Source organism: Astyanax mexicanus, chromosome 9 (genome assembly GCF_023375975.1).
Source record: "Astyanax mexicanus isolate ESR-SI-001 chromosome 9, AstMex3_surface, whole genome shotgun sequence".
Taxonomy (NCBI): Eukaryota; Metazoa; Chordata; class Actinopteri; order Characiformes; family Acestrorhamphidae; genus Astyanax; species Astyanax mexicanus.
This window is the reverse complement of record NC_064416.1, coordinates 15,294,259-15,317,739: the sequence shown is the minus strand read 5'-3', so window position 1 is coordinate 15,317,739 and position 23,481 is coordinate 15,294,259. Positions and strand designations below refer to the sequence as shown.

At 37.4% G+C, this 23,481-nt stretch overlaps 2 protein-coding genes across 3 annotated transcripts in view; one reads left to right on the top strand and one right to left on the bottom strand.

The window, feature by feature from the left end:
* Positions 1-23,481, top strand: part of mapk8ip2 (mitogen-activated protein kinase 8 interacting protein 2) — a 59,370-nt gene that overhangs the window by 13,762 nt on the left and 22,127 nt on the right. For both annotated transcript variants that reach the window (XM_007233847.4, XM_007233846.4), the window contains exon 2: positions 15,463-15,568. In XM_007233847.4, coding sequence (XP_007233909.2) covers positions 15,463-15,568 — 106 coding nt within the window. The remainder of the gene's footprint in view (positions 1-15,462; positions 15,569-23,481) is intronic.
* Positions 1,343-8,705, bottom strand: LOC103027414 (gastricsin). The gene is made up of 9 exons (XM_007233845.4): positions 8,597-8,705; positions 6,781-6,925; positions 5,528-5,645; positions 5,274-5,392; positions 4,188-4,387; positions 3,804-3,920; positions 3,524-3,677; positions 2,730-2,825; positions 1,343-1,861 (listed from the first exon to the last, which is right to left on the bottom strand). The coding sequence occupies exons 1-9, from the start codon at positions 8,650-8,652 to the stop codon at positions 1,703-1,705; spliced, it is 1,164 nt and encodes a 387-aa protein (XP_007233907.3). The 5' UTR covers positions 8,653-8,705; the 3' UTR covers positions 1,343-1,702.

Genomic DNA, 23,481 nt, shown 5'->3' with positions numbered 1-23,481 from the left:
TCAAAACCGTGCTCTTAGCCTAAGGCTAAGAGTATGGGCATCCTTATATGGATCCAGCGGATTGGGATTGGGCCGATCCAGGCATATTATAGTATATAATAATACTGTTCCGATCCTTTGTTTTTACCACTGTGTTTTACTAGAGTGCCCTATGCCATTCTGTGTTCAGCATTAATGTACAGTATTATTCTCAGCTTACAGCAGGCAGGAGCATTCTCAGAAGGTTTAAACAAAACAGTTTACACTCTGCAGATGGGATTTATTTTACCAATACTCGGCATCAGTGTAGCGTAAAGGTATTACATTGTACATTAAGAGAGAGAAAAACATCTGGATCGGGACATCCCTATTTTATTGTAGTACCAAAAAAAGTTATATGACAGTTATATTATATGATTATATGATATATGATATTATTTTATAAAATGCTATATTAGCAATAGAGGGTGTAGAAGTTTAAGGTAAAAAATAAAATAAAATTTAGGCAGGGCCTAAAGGAGGCCAAATGGAAACAGTAGGATAGATGAGAAAAGGAGAGAGAAGGAAATACAGTTAGAAATAGTTAGTGTGTTAGAGGTGTTAGGAGAGTAAGTGCTCTTTGAAGAGCTTTGTCTTTAGGAGTTTCTTAAAGATAGTGAGAGACCCTCCTGATCCACCATTGGGGAACTAGTCTGGATTGCTTATAATATTATTACACGTACAATATTATTTAAAATTAGGCAGTCTGGCAGTTGCTTTTAAAGCTCATTATTAGTAGAGCTGCAGCAATTAGTCAATATAATAGACAATATTGATTATAAATATATGTCGCCTTTAAATTTCAACGGTGACTATGTGCTACCCTAAGTGCTGGGGACAAAAACTTACGTGCTGTTGCCAGAAGTGACCAAACCCAACAGATTACATATTGACTTTATCCAGACTTAAATGTCTTCTGTGCATTCAGATGGTGTTTTAATCCCACTTTCAGTTGGTTTGGTCATTTTGAAGCAATAGAAAAATCTAGGAGCAGGAGCTGTGCCCACAGGAAGCGGAGATCGATTGAAAGACTGTGATTAACTGACAATCAACAAATTAGTCGACTACCAAAACAATCATTGGTTGCATCTTTTATTATTAGTTTTTTCTTGATTCAGATAATTTGCATCAACCAATCAGGACTGGACTAAAAAAGCAGTATTTTGCTGTGTTCATGGTGTTTTAATCAGATCTAAAGAAGACTGGCTCGCTTCTGATGACACATACCCAGTGAAGTCTTGATGCAAATTAAGAGACAAACCTGTGGATCCAGCATGCTGAGAGTTTAATTAATCATGTGAAATCAAAACAAGAGACAGCACAGTTTGCTCTTTATTCTTATTTATTGTCTTAATGCTCCAATAAACAGTCAATGAAACATTGTTTCAACACTTTGAATGGGGAATTTGTGTTTAAATATACATTTCAATTAGAGCTCATTATTGAGTTTGTCTAAAACTAACAGCGCCAATCTGAGAAAAAAAAAACAAAAAACAGGAAGTTCATTAAACTGCCAGAGGTTGTTTTTCTGGGCTTGGCACAGCCTACGAACAAAGATGTTCCGATGTTAATGCAATTAGCTGCGAGTATTATTGATGTTGCGAGGGAGGCTGTAGCTTTTGTTAGAGAAGTGGGTGAAATGTGTGAAGTGTTTGAGCTGTTAGGAGTATGGTGCTGGTGGTGTTTATGCAGCGGTGGCAAAGCCCACTTGGTTGTTGGCGCGGTCGTACACAGAGTAGTACACCCTGAGGAACACGTCTCCGAAGATCCAGAGGGGCTGGCCGTTCTGGGAGGGCAGGTAGGTGGGGGTGATGTTCACGGTGCAGTAGCCGCTCTGGTTCTCCTGGGAAACGTAACAGGTGAAAGAATCAGGATTAGTTTTTTAGATCTCAGGTAATAAATGGGTGATATACAATAGCTATAGATCCTCCATACAGTAATAAACAGGCAAAATCATTTTGCTGTCATACAAAAATGTTGTATCTTATTTTTTTGGATCTCTATATGTTTTACTTCATTTGACAAATTTTGAATTAGGTGTTCTTCACATTGTCTAAAAAAGAAATTATTGGAGGAGCAACAGAAATGCTCCAAAATTGTAATGTGACAATATGAATAAAGTTTTTTTTCATCTCCTATGAAGTACTCACATTTTAGAGTTGCCTTCGCTGACTAATTAGTCTGTATTGTAGTGATCAGTCTATACATCCTAGGCATGTTCTGTTTTAGCTCATGTTGTGCTAATTTTATTAATTTTTTTCAGCTCAGTTTTTTTCTGCTGAAAGCTGAATTTGAAATTCTCTATAAAAATCGCATTTTTTCATTTTAGATGTATTGTATTTATTTTCAAGCATAAAGTAAACAGAAATAATGGAATAGAAAAACTGCTACTGTATCAGAATTCTGCTGTTTTGTACTTGTGAAGTATTTTTTTTCAGCCAGTTACTTTCAGGAACCATGTACATCTATTTTTGCTTTTTTTCTCCAGTTTGTGACATAATTTGAATTTGCCAGTTCTATAAATTTGGACGGATTCAAATATCATGATTAATTGACCAATGTTAATTCTCCAATGCTCTTTCTTCTGTAGAGTTGCTAAAGTATTTTGGAGATTTATATGAATTTTGCATGAAAGCAACGTTATGCTAACTATGACCAAGTACATGCAGTTCTACAGGTCAGTCTGTTAACAGCTGGGATCAGTACGTTACCTGGATGTAGGCGGAGGGAGGCAGAGGGAAGTTGGTTCCGCTGATGGTGAAGGTCAGAGTGGGGAGGTTGCTTACCTCGCTACAGGACACGTAATACTGTAAAAGAGACGATTCAGACAGACAGGCAGAGAGATGTGAAGATCAGAGGAATTCTATGTAGGCTTTAAGGTCAGTTGGCTGTAGTAAGCAGCAGCTGTTACAGTGTGTGTCTGAGCAGAAGCCAATTCTGTCTACATTCAAGAGCTTCTGATCACTGAGGAGTTGTTGGAAGTGTAGTTAAGACTAGGTTTGTCACAATACATACATTATCGATGTACCAGAAGCTTGGATACCTTTTTTGTGTCAATGTTTTTTCAATGTGAATTGAGTAGCGTTGCTGAGGTAAATTCATGATTTGAAAAGCACTTCTAAGGTATTGCAGTGCAAAAATACATTTAGGCTGTGTAGTGTAGTAATTTTGGTGAATTTAATCAAAACCAATTTACTTAATCAATCATTTTTGCTGAGCGCAGTATTTCACATTGTAGGTACTTGACAACAAGAACCTTTTCTGTATTAATGTAACCACATATTTAATCCAATTGTAAATTAGTTTTTCTAATGATTGAAAGTGCATTGCTCTATAAAAATGTATAATTGCTCTATTGCACTAGCTTTAATACTATAATTAAATCAGTGGCTTGGAATATTCTTTCTTGCTACTGTATCTACGGCATGCATATACTGTAGCTACTGGGTGATTCAGTAGTAACAGATAAGTATCAGTGTTCAGAATCTGTTGGACGGTGAATTACCCCTCCATAACTGTCCTGAGTTGCTCCAATAGACTGCATCAGACTGGCCAGGTAAGACTGGGGGGCAGTAAGAGCAGAGGTTCCAGTGTCCACAATAGCCTGGCAGCCGCTGGACTGAGAGCACCAGCCAGTCTGCTGTCCACCAATGGCAAACCTGGTACGAAGAGAGGGAGTTTTTTTAGTTGTAGTTAAAGTAATTAAACCAGTTATTCAAATCAATGAATAACACATTAAAGAAGTGGAGATTAAGACTAAGGGTACATATGTTAGTGGAGCTCACTCTTGAATGCCAATCTGCCAGTAGGTCTCAGAGGTCACTGGTGTCCAGTAGATCTGACCCTGGTACATGTTGGTGTCCACGTTACCGAAAGCAATCTCACTTCCAGACTCTTCATTCCTGAAGCATATGCAATATAATATGTTACTTTTTTTGTCCTAAACATATCAATATTTACAATATACTGCCCAGCCCTTGTATTTGCTTTACGTCGGATGTCCATGGCTAACATTTTATTAATTCTAACATTATTGTGACTATTACATAGTGTGTTTTTATTCTGAACATATCTAACATCATTTTATACATCACTTTCTGCAACCAAACTGGCTTTATTTTATTGAAAACATTTATTTCTCATGCTGATAAATAATGTATGCTGCTCACGGGCTCAGGTAGACACCGAACAAGTTGTACTCAAGGAGACCCTGATTAATCATGTTGTCCACGACGGGTGTCTGTCCGCCGGCAGCAATGGATGGGTAGGCCAGACCAAGGATTCCAGAGAACTGAGCCACCACAAAGTTCTGACCAGGCTCGTTGGTGCTCAGACCGATTTCCTGACCAGTGATGGTGACGCCAGAAATCTAGCAAAGAAAAAAGAAGGGTTGGGTTTACCATTACCAGAACCTTTTCATTTTCATAAACGCACATTTATTCAGAGAGAAACTTAAGCATTCATTGTTTTATAGCTTACTTGAATTTTTGCAATGTATATGTGCAATGTATGCAACATCATACACCTCTAAAACTTAAGGTACTACAAAGTGTTATGTAGCTAGTGCCATAGCAGAACCAATTTTTATTCCAGAAATAATAAATAATAATAAATTTTTATAAAAGAGATAGATCAGTAAAGATGCATTTACGGTTTAAACGCATAACGAAAGCTTTAGTAAGACAAACAAGGAGGATCATATTGTGATCTGAACTACCTCACCTCAAAACCTCAGCCTTCAAGCTGAAAAGCATACTTCAACCATCTTTTAATAATTGGCTCCTGGCATGGTATATTTGCATATGGGTGTGTCTACGGCCCCTAATTTACCATTTGGGTATTGTCTTTCCCCTGAACTTTCTTATGTTGGGTGTGTATTTGCATTTTATATATCGGACAGCTACCATGCTTTAGTGTTTTAGACTGTAAGAACAAGATACAGTTTCTCTGTGTTGCTCTGTGACTATGTGTTGGCCTGGCCTGACACACTGGTATATTCATTCCTGTGCTACCACAGGATCATGCTGTCAGTGTTGGCACATTTTTACAAATGTAAGAAATATAGTTTAAATTTAAAGTTTAGCTAAATTCTTTGAACACACAGTACTTGAAATACTATATAAGTTGAATAGATTTAAAATGTTGTGGAGCATCCCTAAAACTACCCATTATAACACCTTTAGCGTTAGGAGTGCTGCATATAAAACATACAACATCTTATAGAGCAGAGAATCTAACTCTTTTGGCAAACTCACAGTGACAGTGTCATAACCAAAGACGCCATCGAGAGATCCAGCTCCATAGGGCAGGTAGAAGGTAGTAGAGGTGGACTGGTAGGTGGAGGAATCGTTGGGGTTGAACTGGGTATGAGTGGCTGAAGAGAGAAAAATCACAGTAATTCAAGATCATTTTGAGACCTGTATACAACATGCCTGGGTATCTGCATTGTGTGTCTAATACTCTAAGAGGTTATTTGAGGAAATGCTGGGGTGTGTAGAGCAGGACTTACTGCAGGCCTGGGTGCTGCAGTAGACAGAGTCGACCCACAGATTGGAAGAGCCTGTGTCGAACAGAACTTGGAAGGACTGGGGAGGAGTGCCAACACTGATCACACCATAGTAGGAGCTCTGAAACAGACGTTAATCATTATCAGTGAATTATTGTTGATAACGTGTAAAAAACGATAAAGAATTACAAAGCTATGATAATATTAGCTCTAATGTTGCTGTAATACTCGTGGAACCTTTTGCAGACTACTCTGGACAACACGTATAATACAACTGTTAATAAGAAACTTTCATCTCATTTTAGTTTTTATTTTTTTTCAAATTTTTACCCCATTTTCTACCCAATTTAAGAGGCCAATTACCCAACCCACTTATTAGGACTCCCCCTATCACTAGTGATGCCCCAACACCAGGCGGGTGAAGACTAACTCATGCCTCCTCCGATACATGTGAAGTCAGCCACCGCCTCTTTTCCATCATGTCATCACACTCTGGGGATACTGAAACGGCTTTTTTCAGATATATCAGCCCACAGGTGATGTGGGGAGATAGGGCCATCTACCCACCCAAAGAGCAAAGCCAATTTTTCTCTCTCAGGGCTCCGGCAGCTGATGGCAAGCTACATGAATGGGATTCAAACCAGTAATCTCCTGATCATAGTGGCAGCGCTTAGTCCACTGGAAAACTTAGAGCCTCTTTTTTTTATGGCAGATGGATTTCATGAATAATTGAGCAATAGAAATGCTCTCCAAAATGACCGGGACAAAAGTCTTTTCACATTTACTTCCACATAGATTTTTGAAGGTTTTTGTAAACTTAACATTTTGGAGATACAAGGTTTTTGCATAATAGATAGTAAATACACTAAATGTGCAAACATGTGGAGACCCTATTTAAGGAATTTAAGCTGTCTGTTTAAGCTATTTTAAGCTTGCAGTGATGTTCAAATGAACACACTTTAGCCCCTGTACAAAAGTATTGCCAGTAAAATATGACTGATAATCATTGACAGATAATCATTCATCTAATAGCACAATTCCTTAATCCTGGACATGGAGCAGTGGAGGAACTGTGTCTATGCATTTGGGATGAGGTGAGGTGGTAAACATCCAACATTAACTCTCTATAGCATTTCTCTACATTTACTAGTAGGCCTGTAGGTCTCCAACATACAGTGTCTATTCAGGTAAATCATTTAAAAACATAAGAAGATTTACTGGGTGATTATGGAAACGAGGCCTTGGGTTTAACTTACGTCAGCGTAGTTGGTCATGGGCTCGATGGTGGAGGTGGCCAGGACCTCAGGAGGCTGGTATTTCAGGCCGGGGTCACTGTAGGGCAGATGAATTCCCTTCTCCCTCAGAGCCTGTCTGATGGACTTCATCTTCCTCAGGGGAACCCTGCAGCAAAGAACCAAGCAAACTTTGGATTAAATATCACACAAAAACATTAAAACCTGTTCTTGTGTTCTCATGACTGAGAGCAGCAGAATTATTAACTCTAAACTACAGCAGGTGGAACACATTTTAACAGCAGTATTGGAACGTGGCAGACAGATAGTGCTACAAGCTGGCTGGTGTGAAGAAAGCTGAAAATTTTAACTCTTAAAAATAGTCCTTATGTCCTGAAATGACTCTTGATGTAATTGTACTGGTGTAGTTGATGTAAAAACTTTATAATATGAGGAAGATTTAAACTTTAAATTTATATTATTAGCAAAAACAATTCTTGAATGACAATAAACAATTTCCAAATGCAAAATAACACATTTTAGTTTTCAAATAATTTTGCCCATTTTTTATTTTATTTCGAATTCTTCTTATTTTTCTTACTTAAAAGAGTACAAAGCTTGTCGCTGGGGCTGTACCTTATGTTGAGGTACAAAAAAGTACCTTTCAGTGAAAGTCCTGTTTTGTACCCATGGTTTTTGTGCCAGTATATATTATAAACATTATAAACATCATCATCAACTAAATATGGCTGAAAAACTTGATGCTCCAAAATTGTCTGGCTTTCAAATAAAAAATGTGCAATTAAATTATATATTGTTTGTTAGTACAGTGATACAGAATACTGAATGTACCCTTTGTCTGGTTAAATGGTACAAATTTGTACTTATTGCTGTTAGAAATTACTTTGTACTTCAGAGGGAACAAATCAGACCCTGTAAAGACCAATATTGTACCTTTGAGGGTACAATTATGAAGAGTGTACCTTTGAGTACAAAAAAGTACTCATATCGTACCTCTGTTTTTTAGAGTGTATTTAACTCCCCCGAATGCAAAACAGAAACTTTTCCTGAAGGATGTATACAGAATACCTAACACAGTTTTTGCAGGTTTTATTACTTTTATCACTTAATTTGTTTTATTTTTATTATTCTATTTTTCCCAATTTTTTTCACTTTTTTACACTTATTGCAACTTCGTAAACGGTCCTAATTTTAGTCCTATTTTCTCCCCAGTTACTCATTAACCTCCCCTGCCCCTAAAACTGAACCAAATGAAACATTTGCCTAAAGGTCAAATATTGAATAGCTAACTCATAATTTTGTAAATTTCTTAGATTTCTTTTTCTAATTGTACCTCTTTTTTCCTTAAATTGGAAGCCCAGTTACCCAATGATCTTCCCTGTACCTAAAACTGAGGTTTTTGTTAATTTTGTCTCTTAGTTTGTTTTATTTTTCTTAGTTTACTTCTATTTTCTCCACTTACACAATCCACAATCACATGAACACCACCTATCACTACAGATTCTTTCAACACTAGGAGTGTTTGGACAAGCACATGTCTCCTTAGATATATGCAAAGTCAGCTACAGCCTCCTTTCAACTGCCGCTGATGCAGCATCACTGGGTAGCCAGCTTCTACCCACCCAGAGAGAGCAAGGCCAATTGTGCTCTCTCAGACTCCAGCTGCTGATGCAGGAGCAGCATGATTTGGGATTTGAATGTGCAATACTACAATAATTTTGTTTGCCTCCCACATGCATTTAAAACAGTGTAACTATTCTGGCATCTGCCTCCACACTGGCATACAGTCACTGTGAAAACCAAAGAAAGAGTTTGTTACCTGATGGCGGCCTCAGAGAGGACCAGGCATGCCACGAGTAGAACCAGACACTTCATTGTGCTTCCTGTGCTCCGTCTAGCTGAATGAACACATCGGCCCTTCAGACAGCATGGCCTTTATATACCCAAGCCAAGAGCTTCATATCTCTCTGTTAGAAACATGCACACACAGACGCTTTTACCTGAGCCAGCACTTTATTCTCTGATGGCTGTAAGCCTATAAAAACATTTGCCACGCTCCCTTACTTTCTTCTGATAACACCGATAAGGCACAATGCTGATAGATGGACTTCAAAAGAGGAATTAAACAATGTATTCTAATTTGACAATCAAATATTGTATTTCCTATCCATACACAAAAGTTTAAAGGCCCACCTCTATAAAAGTGTCTATAATAACTGTGTAGTTACATAGTAACAATACAAATAAAAACAAAAAAGTATTCATTGGTACAGATTTATTACAGATTTACAGGTTATGTAATTGCACAAGTGTGATAAAGTAATTTTTTTACAAATTGTATTATTGCAAGTGTTTTTTTTTCTTTACAAATTTTAATATTGCAAGTGCTATGTCTAACTGGCTGATACACATGTGTATCAATTACATAACCCATAGGACTGTAATAGGATTGAAATATTGTGAACTTTCCCAGTAGTTATTTTATGTATTGTTAATGTGTTACTAGAAAGTTACTGAAGACATTTATCATAAAGTGGGACAGTTCATAAAGTTGTAATAAGAACACAAATTTCTTCATAGTAATGGGACCGTAACTTGCCCTTTAACACTTGACAAAACTTTATTTTTATTTATATATGAGCACTTATCTTTAAAATTCAGCTGCGTACACTATATGTGCAGTGGTCACCTGTCTTTGAATAAAGATCTATACTGTCCAGACAAGGCTTTTTACTAGATTTTCAAACATGTGAGCATTTTATTAAATGTATTTATTATTAGCAATGCAGTTAAGCTTTTGAGAAGGGTAGAGGCACAGTGAATATTATCATTTATATTACGTTGATGGTTTACACAGATATTTTTGTCATTTCTCTAAGTTAGAGCTGCAACTAATGATTGCTATGGTAGTCGACTAATCGGATGATTATTTTTACGATTTGTCGATTAGTCAATGGTTATGTCTGCCATGTCTTCCATCTCTAAACACAATAGACACAGCTGAACATGAGCTTTAAATGAGATTTAAATGTCAGGATGTTGTTTAAAAGTGGAAAGTGTTAATATTTATTGAGTAAATACGTAATCTGTTGTGTTTTAGCACTTTTGGAGACACAGACCATACCCATCTCCCATTGCATTTCTGTCCCCAGCACTTTGTGTAATGCTGTACCGTTACAAATGAACAATTAATCAGTTATGAAATTTAAAGTCGACAAATGTATATAATCAGCATTGACGATTATATCGACTAACCGTTTTAGCCCTACTGTGAACCAGCTTTATTAGTGCATTTGACACTCTAATGTTTATGGTCAGCCAGTTTCTTTATGTAGTCATGTATTTTATGTAGTGCCCATTTGAGTAGAGTGTAAATAATAGACAGGATAAACAGTAGACAGGCTGATTTCTATGACAAGAAAATGAACAGATGTCAAAATGGGTTGATGGGTTTTGTGGATGTTGGTGACATTAATGTGTCACATAATTATTGTGTCATTCTGCAGATTCAGACTCAGATACAGGCAGAGATATGGGAGTCTCTATTCCTGCTGGCATTATAGAAACACACTCTAAAAAATTACCTGATTGAAGGAGCAGCTTTGCTTTTTTCACCGAAACTGTTTGTAAATTTTGTTTAGCTTTAATTCTGTCAAATTGAACAGTATTCTTTACATAAAACTACTTCAGACGATTGATGCCGTATGAACATTATTTTGTTTTACCTTGAAATAATTAATTGTTTTCTGGAGCATAGAGTAGATTCAGTGGTTGCAAATACAGCATAAATTTCTGAACCGTTAAATATCTTGGTGGAAAATAATTGCATGTTAATCTTGCTGGTGTTATCACAAGAGCTTTGTCAAGGTTACACCTATCTCAGTATCATTGGATAACTGTGGAAAGAAAAGGAAATATAAATATGTTTTACTTATCTAAAGTGTGCAGCCATCATCACAAACAACGCAAACCTAGGAAACCCAAGGTTATTAATGTATTGTTATGGTATGTGTATTTGTATTTCTGTTATGAATAAGAACAGCCTTACAATTCTGAATTTAAGACTAATACACCCACAATACAAATGTAGCAATACTGTAGTAAAATATAAAGTCTTTTAAATGAAATAAGGTGAAAATGCCTCATAATATCAGTTAAACAAATCATTTTAACACAAGATATTCAAGTTCTATTCACTTGAAATCATTTTATTATTTCCCAGATTCTAATAAGAAATCTGAACACTTAAAAATGGTACTCAATTAATTTATGATTTCAAAAGCACAGACAATTCATGTATGACTTCTTATATATATATATATATATATATATATATATATATATACACATTATACACAATATAGTTAATTATTAAATTTCAGAAAATAATAAAACAGCTATGTTGCTGTCACACAAATAAGTCATATTCCCTAAATCAGAAAGTTTACAGAAGCAGAAAAACCTACTTAATGTTCAAGAATGTAGTCTAATGCATTTTAAAGCATTTCTATTAGTCCATTCTACATGAAATTTTAATATAATGTAAGGAAGTGCCAGAAGCACACTCACACTCACAGCTTGTAAATAAGTATTGCCAATAAAATAGGACAGTCTTGAGCTAAAAAAAGAGATGAACCCTCTGGTACCATGTCTAATGCAGAGCGTGGGCTTGAGGGGTATAAAGACCCCCGCATTGATCTGGAAAGAAGTGGAAATATGTTTTCTGAAATGCAATCAGATCCTCGCAGCAATGCTTTAAAATCTATGAGAAGGTCTTCCCTTTCTGTAATACACCTAATTTCTGAAAATAGCAACTAATAAACAGGTGCCCCAATACTTTTGTCCATAAAGTGTAGTTTTTATTTCACATAGGAGAGTTAACGTAGTGCTGTGAACAGTGCTATGAAGCTCTCTCTCACTCTCTCTCTCTCTCTCCTCTTGTATAGATTGCAGGGATTTGTGACTGACTTCTTCTGGCTCTGAAAAGCTGCATTGCAGCACTCCTTTGGAGTGGGGCAAGGCAGAACTGGTGCCATCTCTGTGATAGCTGTTAATGTAGCTCAGGCTTAGGGTGCTGTGTTCTGCTGCTGCTGCTGCTGCTGAGCCGTACCAGACTCTGTCCCCATTTAGCTGCATGCTAACCCACATATCTGTCAGCTAACAGGGACAGTGGAAGATGAGTCCCTGCTACTGTAAATGCTGCTGGTGGATATCTGATGAGGCGAGAGAGAGGATATCAGCTCAGTCGAGGGCAGACCAGTTGATTACCGTGGGTCTGTCATGGGGCTGCACAATATTGGAAAAATTTTACATTGCAAATGTTCTTTTTTTCTGTGATATATATCGCGATATTAAACAATGCAGGCTCATGACGTCACCAGCCCCGCCCCCACTCACACGCTGTCTCTTGTCTGGAACGATCAAGAGCTGAGTCAGCACCGAGCACTCAAAACTCAAAACATGCCGTAATCAGCCCTTTAATCAGGCATTTAAATAGCTTTTTAAAAGGTAAATAAAAGCGTTTTTTCTGAGATTAAAAGAGTGAAATCAGCTGTAACTGGAAATATTTGCACCAAACTGTACTAGACTGAGGTGTACAACTTTCGACACATGCGTTTACAAGCACATGAAGCGAAGTAACTGCATGGAAAGGGAGGTAACCGCATGGCCTTCGCCCACATGGCTGGACATGTACGTTTACAAGCAGGTGCCCAGCCATGTGGATGGAGGCCATGCGGTTACCTCGTGTTTACTCCTGCCTCACCCAGCACCCCCCCCCCTCACGCTCCCCCTCCCCCTCGCGCTTCACGCGCAGGCAGCAGCAGCCTGTCACTCACACAGACACAGAGACAACACTGTGTATCTACTTCTTGTGTCAAGAATCAAAATATTGCAGCATAACGTGTTTGATTTTATTGCTTTAAGTGACATTGCACGTGCTACTATATGACTATTGCGCATGGCACATCACGATGGCAATGCTTAAACAATATATTGTGCAGCCATAATCTGTCAAATAAAGTCTCAGTCATGGCATTGTTTGGTTGTAAACCTGGTGTACAGCGTACAGAATGTGTATACAATTGAAAAAGTATGTGTGTGCTTTTCATTGGCCCTGGGATGTTGCTAGTTTGCTGGAACATCATCTGATAGATCATGACAGCTCGTATTTCAGCTCGGGTCTTCCTGAGACATGAACAGAGACACAGACGTACACTCTCTCTCTGCGCATTTTAGGAATTTGCCAGCCCACTGAACAGTGACTTAAAACTAGAGATTAACTGAAATGAAAATGTTTGGCTGAAATTGAAACAAAGCATTGATTGCATTATAATAACACTTGGCGAAGGCCCAATATCCAACACATTTTTTGCAGGATTTTATTTCTCACCCTTTAATAAATGAAACACTTAACCTTTTTAATCTCTCAGCAGATGTTTCAACAGAGCATTTACCTCAGAACTGCTGTTATAATCATGAATGTACTTCATCAGTGCCATTCCAGTCAGAAATGACCTTATTAGTGATATTCTAATCATGAATGTATTTCATCAGATCTATTCCAGTCATAAACTACTTTAGTAGTGCTATTCTAATCATTAATTTATTTTAGCATGTTCATTACAGTCATAAATGACCTTATTAGTGATATTCTAATCATTAATTTATTTCAGTACTGCCATTCCAGTCATAAATGACCTTATTAGTACTATTCTAATCATGAGTTTATTTAACAGTTACGTTCCAATCATAAATGATCTTTTTAGTACTATTCTAATCATGCATTTACTTCAGCAGTGCCATTCCAGTCATAAATGACCTTATTAGAACGATTCTAATCATGAATTTACTTCAGCAGTTCCATTCCAGTCATAAATGTCCTTATTAGTACTATTTTAATCATGAGTTTATTTCAATAGTTCCATTCCAGCCATAAATGACCTTATTAGTCCTATTCTTATCATGTATTTACTTCAGCAGTGCCATTCCAGTCATAAACTACTTTAAAATTTACATTCAGCTAGATGTTTGATAAATAAGCAGACACTAAGGCTAAATTATTTAGCTAATGTTAGCTACTATCCTAGCTAGCCCTGTAAAACTTGCATATCACTAATAAAAAATGTGATAAATGATACTAAATGCTTTATTTGGTTGAATTTATGCAAATTGAGCATAAACATGAACTTAAGCCTGCAGTTTTTTTTACTCTCCCTGCCAGCACTGCCAGGTGCTGGAGAGGAGGGGTGGGGTTGGAGTGTTTTATTCAGTGCTTTTTTGCCATTTTATGCTGAATATTTTGGTTGCCAAATATTTAATGCACCCCTGCTTTAAAAAAAAACACGGTGTGTTAATATATTGTGTCTCATTTAGTGACATAATGTAAGTCTTGTTTCTTGTTTCCCAATATGACTTGCAGTTGAAATATTTATGCGTTCACTATGACTTTAACTGAAAGTCTTTTTACCCCATAGCATATACCAAAACAATGGCCAATAACTAAAAATGCACTAAATATAATTATTGTGTGACCCTGATTTGATAAGTGTGACTTTTTCCTTTAGTTGAGTGGATGCCAGAAAGCAGGTAAACTGTTTGTAATGTGATACAGGCAGCTGATAATGGGAAACAAGTGGTGTAAGTGGTGCTATTCAGGACCATTATTGCAGCTGATAGGCAGTGATTAAACAAGTGAACAGACACAACAGCTTTATTTGAAGTCTGGAAAAAGCAGTGATTATTAAATATGCTATACTTATTAAAATAACCGTTTATGAGCATAGCACACATTTAAACACCACATAAATGTTTAAATAACAGCATCTGTTTTTGCAAATGAGCTCTTTATCTATGTTCAGATGTATGTACATATATTTACTAAAATGCATTAGTTAAAATTATCTGGAAAAGGTCCCCAACTTTCCCGTGTAATTCCCTTTTTCTGAGCCCAGTGATCCAAAGGGTTTGGGAATCATAGGGCATCATGTTACGATGTACGATACACTGCCCACGATAATGATGATACCACAATACTGTAATTCTGTGATACTTAATATATATAAGTAGACAGTTCTCTATAATACTTCACAACTTCCATCTGTGTTACTGAAGAGGATAAAATACTCCTAAATGAGCAAATACCAGAAATTATTTGTGCGGCACATGTTTACCTTATTATTTAATTAGCACCACCATGTGGAGTATTAAACCAATATCTTCAAGTCAAATTGGGGATAGAGTCTTAGGGAGTTTAATTTGTCTATGTTTTAATAATAATATTGATATTTTGATGCCACGTAATGATGTGTTACGAATGAAAGGATACATTATATATTGCAGTGTATGTACTGTATAAATACAGTGTAACTACTGTAGGGTTCAGAATGTAGATTAAATTATATTTATGTTGAAATATGTATTAAATCACACACAACACACACACACACACAGCTGATGCTGCTCTTTTGTAGCATGTTTCATCTTCTATCTGGCTTAATCCATCCATTAATCTGTATGACCAAAACACATAATTGCTTGAAACCTCAAATACATTTTTGGTAAACACAGATGCAGTTAGGAACAGATGTGTATCTGGAAATGCTTTACAATTATTTGGAATAAAATGGGAATTTGAAAGTTTTATGTCACAAACTTAATATGTTTTTTCTTTTCCTTTGTCTGCAGGCCAGCTCATGATATCAGTCTGGAGGAGTTTGATGATGAAGACCTGTCTGAGATCACAGACGACTGTGGCATCGGCCTCAACTACGACTCTGACCCTTACGAAAAGGTACCCCCCACCACACACGCTCACACACACACACACACGCACACATGCACATGCAGGCACACATCAAGTGTTTTCCATTCTGTATCCTCTAGATAAGAGGTGGCAGTCTGTACTATTTAGCCTTTTAGACTGTAAGACTTCTCTTCTTGTTATAGTAAAACTTAAAGACAAAGTAAGAAATGTGCCTTATGTTAATATGTGGATGTTATATCAATTTTACATTTATATAACATTTTACAAAAATTAAGGCTGTCAGAATGTGTTACAGGCATTTAAAAGGCATTTTGAAGCAATAGAGAAACGTAAGATCAGGAGTCCCACAGGAAGCAGAAACACTCTTCAACCAATTGGAAAATTAATTGGACAGATTAGTTTGCAGCCCTAATAATAATATTTATATCCTGACTAAACTAAGCTAATAAGCTAACATACAAGTCACGAAACACCAAACTGTAAGACAATTTGTCTTCCCTCTTGTCTTGCTTCTTTTCTATTTGGTTCTGCTCTTTTTTCTCCCTTCTCTTGTTTTTTTCTCTTCTCTTTATCAGTAGTAAACACATTATGTGTCAGTTGTAATAATGCACTAAAACCAGCCTGTTAAGTTATTAACAAAATGTATGTTGTTATTGTGTGACTAGCAGCGCTTTGATTTATGTGGCCAGTTTCAGTACGTAAGTACGTTAGTATGTAAGTTAATTTAATTAATGAGAGTTTAATAATATATACACCAAAATTGTTCTGAATTCTAATTACAGAATAAGAAGCAGTAGTCTATTTAAATCAGATTCAGTCTGCTGCATCATTCTGGGTGTTTCAATATTATTGTTTTTTAATAAAAATGGCTTAATACAATTTTATGCCACTGCTCAAATGATAATGATAATGTTGTCTACACACGATGCTGACGAAACAGCATTAATTCTACATGACTGGGTGGTAATTTTTTTATTGAGTGTTACAGATTATAATGCAGACCTCCAAAATATGTAATACTAATAATACTAGGTATTAGTAAAAGTAATAATAAATAAAGCTTAAATTAATAAAATACATTTGTTTAATTCAGACTATAATATGTCTCAATAATCACCTAATTTGTATTCCTTCAAACATTTAAAGTATAGTCTTATAGCAGCTTCAGCATACAGTACTTTGGGACTCATGGCTGAATAATCAGTCTGCACTATAAAGGGTTAAGTGCTTGGTTTCTATTTTCTGTTCTGTGTCCCACTGTGTGCTTCTTCGCTCATCGCTGCATCACACACTTGCATCTCAGTCATCTCATTTACATCTTAATGATCTGTTGATATGAGGCTCTGAGATATTCGCATATGTGTGTGTGTCCTCCAGCGTACAGAACAGGAGAGATGTTGGGGGGCTTCAGGAACGTGTGTGTGCTTTGTGGTGTGCTGTGGTGGGCTGATTCAGATCTGATAGCTCAACTCTTCATTTCCTGTCATTTCCTCGAGAGCTGACTAAGCCTGTAATGTGTTAAACACTGCTTTATGCAGCACGAGTGTGTGTGCTGTGTGTGAGGGTGTGTATAATATGAGTGTGTGTGTGTGTGTGTGTGTGTGTGTGTACTGTATATAGAGGGTAGGAAAATGGTTGGGTGGTTAAATCCATGGGGTTTGCTTGTGCAGGGTTTCGTGTCTGTGTGTGTATGTGTGTGTGTGTGTGCATGTGAGTGTGTGTGTGTGTGTAGCTAGGGGTTGTAAATGTTTTATTGCGGTGGCTGTGTGCCATGGCTGCAGTGGAGAGGGATGGTGACCCAGTGAGGTCTCTTCTCTTCTCTTCTCTTCTCTTCTCTTCTCTTCTCTTCTCTTCTCTTCTCTTCTCTTCTCTTCTCTTCTCTTCTCTTTTACTTGTTGTTTCCTGTCATTTCCCTTTTCCCTTCCCTGTCTTAATGTCTCTCCAGTTCTCTTTACTTCTCTTTTTGTCTTCTCATCACATTTCTTTTCTTTGCATCTGCTCTTCTTTCTTCTCATTTCTTCTCTTCTGCTCTCCTTCTTCTCATTCCTTCTCTTCTGCTGTTATTCATCTGTTCTACCATTTCTCTTATCATCTCATGTCTTTATTATCTAGTGTCCTTTACTTTTCTCATCTTTTCTTATTATCTGTTTTTTTCATCTCCTCTCTTAAAGTCTCTTCTCTTTTATCGTAAGTATTATATTATCTTTTCTTCTCTTTTGTTCTTCTAGTCTCTTGTCTTTTTATTATATGTTCTTCTCTTTTCTTCTGTCATTGTCTCTTCTTTCTTTTTGTCCATTTTTCTTTTCTCATTTCGCGTTCCTTCTCTTCTGTTTTATTATAATATTTACTCTTCTCCCCTGTTATTTATTCTTCTCATCTCATTTTATTTCTCCTACAGTCTTTTTTTCTGTTTTCTTTGCTTATCTGGTCTTCTTTTATCCTATATTTTCTTCTTCTATTTTTTCTCCTCTTCATTCTTTTAATTCCCCCTATTCTGTTTTGTTATCTTTTTCACCCTTCTCTTCAGTTCATCTCATTTCTCCTTTAGTTTTCGCTTTGATTTCTTATATTCCCACTTCTTATTCCATATCTTTTCTTCTGCTCTGGTATCTTCTTTAATGTTTTCCTCTGTTATTTTGTCCTCTCGTCTAGTCTTACTATCTCTTCTCTTCTCTTCTCTTCTCTTCTAAATATTATGAATACACTCAGATTTCACTCAAATGTTTCACTTAACCATTGAACATCATATAAGATCCAGTTAGCACAGATTTGACATGACTGAGAACATTGCAATAAAATTTTGTAGTCCATCTATCCATCCGTCCATCCATCCATCCATCCATCCATCCATCCGTCCATCCATCCATCCATCCATCCATCCATCCATCCATCCATCCATCATCCATTCATCCATCCATCCATCCATCCATCCATTCATCATCCATTCATCCATCCATCCATTCATCCTTCCATTCATCCATCATCCATCCATCCATCCATCCATCCATCCATCCATCCATCCATCCATCCATCCATCTATCCATGTATCCATCCATCATCAAAGCCATTTTGCAGTCCTTGAGTATATTTGACTGTATTTGATCACTTTTACATATCAAACCAACCATATGACATCAGCCCTGACCGCTGATTGTATAAAATACGATACATTTTTTCATGAAATAAAAACATGTTTTAAGGGCAGAAGCTGCAGCTTATTTGATTTTCTGAAATATTCAGATCAAAATGAATATTTATAACTCCCAGAGACCAGCAGACCTGAGTCAGCCTCAATCTGTATGTTTATTCACGCGCTAACGGACTGGAAAACGCTTTGCCTCATTTTCTGCCCTCAAGGTTAGTGTATTTCTGCTTAAGTGAGATGATTCAATCCTCCTGGTTGCTCTGGCTGTGGGCTTTAAACTTCACTGTGGTGACCTGACCCTAGTGATTGTCCACTTCGTAGGCAGAAACAGTAGGTTTGTTGATTCCGGCAGTTGATTGGTCGGTTCGCAGACTGGGTGTTTGATTGGTTGGATGGTCTGTGCAGTGCGTCAGAATTGATATTCCGCTAAAGGCAGTTATACCCCCTCCTAACATATACTCATGCACACACACACACACACACAGACCTCTGCTGCTCCAGCTGATACATCCTGGAAGAACTGCTGCTACAGTAGGGCTTTATTCACAGTTCACCTCAACCCTCTGACTGTTTAGGTTTTGAAGGTTTGCTTCAGTAGTCTGATCTACTATTGTAGATCAGACTACATAGCCAGCATCGTTCTCTTTATTTTAACATTAATAGGCTAATCAGTAAAACACAGCTACATGTCTGCTTTAATTAATAGGAATGTTAAACTCTGGGGTGCACATGTACATAGACACAAGTGTTAGCCTAGCAATATGTTATTTATATGATTTAAAAGGTTAAGACTATGTTTGAGTGTAGCGCGCAACGATTAGCTAACACACAGTCTCATATAAAGTATTGGAACAGGGAGGCCAATCCATTTATTTCTGCTGTAGATTGAAAACATTTGGGTTTGACAATAAAAAATGAATATGAAGGGCTTTGAGTGGTTCAGCAGACTAAGGCGTTCCCGCTATAATCAGGAGATTTTCCTGTTCGAATCCTGTTTATGTAGCTTGCTATCGGCTACCAGAGCCCTGAGAGAGCACAATTGGCCTTGCTCTCTCTGGGTGGGTAGATGGCGCTCCCTCTAGCTTAAACTGATCTGAGCAGGGTGAGCATTACAGTTTCTATGAAATAATACTTAAATCAGTCATATTCAGATACCACAGAGTCAGGGACACACATCTCCCTGCACTGGGTTTACAATAAATTTCAAAAAGCTATTCCTTTCTTCCCTCCTCCTCCTTCTCCTCCTCTTCATATCGCTCCCTCTCTTTCTCTCCCACTGTCTCCCTCATCTTTGTCAGTGCTTTCATGATTTATTCATTCAGTCTGTCAGATCTAACACCTACTGAGCTGCGGTTCAGGGCTGCATTTAGAAACTTTACAAATGTGTTGGTGGTTGGAGGGAGCCATGGGTGGCTGATTTGGTCGTTAATGGTAAAGCGGCTTTATGAGAGCGGTGGTGTGTGCTGGTGAGTAAATCTGTTTTTAAAGTGTGTGTTTTGGCGTGTAAGTGTGGAATAGGCTTTGCAGTGTGTAATCTGGGGTATTAGTATCCATCCAAGACAGAGTCATAACAAGAGATCAAAGACTGGGGCTGAGCTGTCTTCACTCTAAATCTCTACCCTAAGAGAAAGAGAGAGAGAGAGAGAGAGAGAGGGAGGGAGAGATGGGTGAAAGCAGATGTTTTAAGCATTTTGTAGCCATGTTTCAGGCATAAATGAGATGCCCAAATTCCCAAAAATGAGACATTACCTGTCTCATTTTGCATGCATGGACTCTACAAGGCCTATGGAGATGTCCTGTAGTATCTTATCTGTACAGATCACCCCTGATGGTTCAGCACGCATGTTCATCAGAATACTAAAAGAAGCTGTTACCAACTGGAAACTGGAGGAACCCAATACAAACCTAATTTTTAGGGCTGGGTATCGTTTTTTTTTATTTTCTATACCAGTACCAATACAATACTTTGAATTCAGTACAGATACCCAAACAATACTTTTTTTTCAACACCAAAAAAATACAAAAAACGAAAATTATAATTGCACAATGTATTTATTTAACAGCAGACTCCATTTAACAACAGACTCCATCTCTCTTGATCTTGTTGGAACAAACAGTGTGGCACTATATTAAGAACAAAAATCATTGCTTCTGCTTAAACTACAAATATTTTCCCAACACATATTGTTTTATGCATTTCAGATTTAAAAATATTTTTTTTCGAAAATATCAGAACATTTAATTACACAATTAAATTCAAATATATTAGTGGTGTTAATCACTTAAAAATTAATTAAAATCTTAAAAAAAAATTATGCTACTAATTCCCTGTGTCTTTGAGAGCGGGCAGTAGTAATAGTGTAGTGTGGTTTAGGTCAGGCAGACCTAAAGTGTTTTTTTTACTGTGTTATAAAATGTAATTACCGCGAACATGCTCACCGTGTTTCTGCATGCACTCTCCCCTTGTGTGCATCAGGGTGCCTTATGGGTTGTTTTTACCTTGCTTTGTGTCCTCTCTGCATTTGGCATTACTCCATATGGTGGCGCTAATCATATGAAGAGGGTAAACCTGCAGTGAAGAATATTGGTTGCCAAATTATGTAAAACTGACTCCGATAAATTCACCCATAATTCCTGGTATTTGCATATTTAGCAGTATTTTATTTTCTTCAGTAACACAGATGACGTGAAGTGTCAAAGAGGATTGTCTTGAGATATATCAAGTATCACAGAATCACAGGTATTTTATATCATTATCATGGGTAATGTATTGTGTTAATATCATATTGTGAGATGCCTTGTGATTCCAAAACCCTAGTAGGCACTCATCACTACATTACATACCTGAAACACCACACAAGACCTGCCTGATGGTCGGCGAAAATAAGTCCTAAATGCATTCTCTGCCTCATGCATATGCATTTGCAGGAGAATCCCATGAAACCTGAAGGAGATGGTTGAAAAAATGGATAAAAGCATCTCCTGGCAGACAGTTTCGCTGCCACATGGATTCTCTGCTCACTAAAACCAGGCATAAATTAGCCGCGGTGTTAAAAAAAGGCACGTTATTAAGAGACTTCCATTAAGAATGCAGCAGACACAGCGACTAGATAGAAACACAGGCCTGTACACGTGCTGAACACATGCTGATAGTTATATAATATTAACAGAATTACACGGCATCAAATCCCATGCATGATAACATCACAATATGTTTTGCTGCTTGATACAAAAGCAAATTTCACACTATTCTCATTTTACCTTACAAATCTAGATGGAGGCAGATGATGAAGAGTGCTTTCTTCTGAACGGTGTATCAGATGCATATATAAAACATCAAAGCTGATATGTTGATCTTTTGTCTCATTTTCATCTTTTAATGTCACACCCAAATGTTCTCAGTCTATATCAGTCTATATCAGACGTATATCAGATCAGACGTATATCAGACGTATATCAGATGATCCAGAACGCAGCAGCACGTCTGGTCTTCAACCAGCCAAAACGGGCACATGTCACCCCGCTGCTCATTGAGCTCCATTGGCTACCAGTTGATGCTCGCATCAAATTCAAAGCTCTTACAATCGCCTACAAGGTGATGACAGAACAGGCTCCTTCCTACCTGCACTCACTCCTGAAGGCTTACGCTACCTCCCGGCCGCTGCGCTCCTCCAGTGAACGTCGCCTCGCTTTGCCAAACAAACATTCAGACAAAGCAATCCAGACTGTTCTCATACAGAGTTCCCCAATGGTGGAACAAACTACCTTCCACTACCAGATCAGGAGAATCTCTCGCTATCTTTAAGAAACTCCTGAAGACAGAGCTCTTCAAAGAGCACTTACTCTCCTAACACCTCTAACACACTAACTACTTCTAACCTCATTTCCTTCTTCCCCTCCTTCACTCCTCTATCCTATTATTCCCCTTTGACCTCCTTTTATCCCTATCCAAAGATGTTTTACCTTTAAACTTATTTTACATTGTACTTGACTATTGTAAGTCGCTTTGGACAAAAGCGTCTGCCAAATGTAATGTAATGTAATGTAATTTAATATAAAGGGATTGGCTTCTCTGTTTCAATACTTTTAAAGTGTATATGTGGTTTTAAAAACCACAGAAACTTTCACCTGATTTATCCAGAAATCAATGATCCAGCACAATATCATACAGTACATTGTTAATGCCCTCTGTGTGTCAAAGAGTAAAATCCATAATTTTGGGATAATAAAGTCTCTAGTGCATATCTGGTAGATATGTCAACGTGAATTTTCATTTTGTATCAAGCAGGAAAAAAAGCATTATGAGTTTTGACAGTAAACAACATTGCATGTCCTGTAAATCGACTATTGCATATGTGCACATTGTGCTGACTTGGCTAAAATGATATATTGTGCAGCCCCATTCTTAACAATTGTGTAGATTTACTGAAAGGCTTCAGTGTGAGTGTAACAGGCTTTCCTTACCCAGTTGAGTTATTTGCCAAAACACTTTTGAGAGTGTAGATGCAGCTGAGCATCTATATAAGCTCTGGAACTTCTCTGAAACTTCTGAATTTAAAACATTGCACATTTAAGCCTGTAATTTATAATGGAGATATTTTAGAGATATTTTAGTATCTAAACCGTTAGTGTACTGAAATATTCAGCAGGGCTGTGTGTGTGTGTGTGTGTGTGTGTGAGTGGACCGTGTGAATGTGTGAGCAGTGATGTTTTATCACTGCCAGTGCTGCACATCCTCTCTGCCCCCACTGCAGCATTCTGCTGTCATCTGATACTGCTTTAGTGTGCTGTGTGT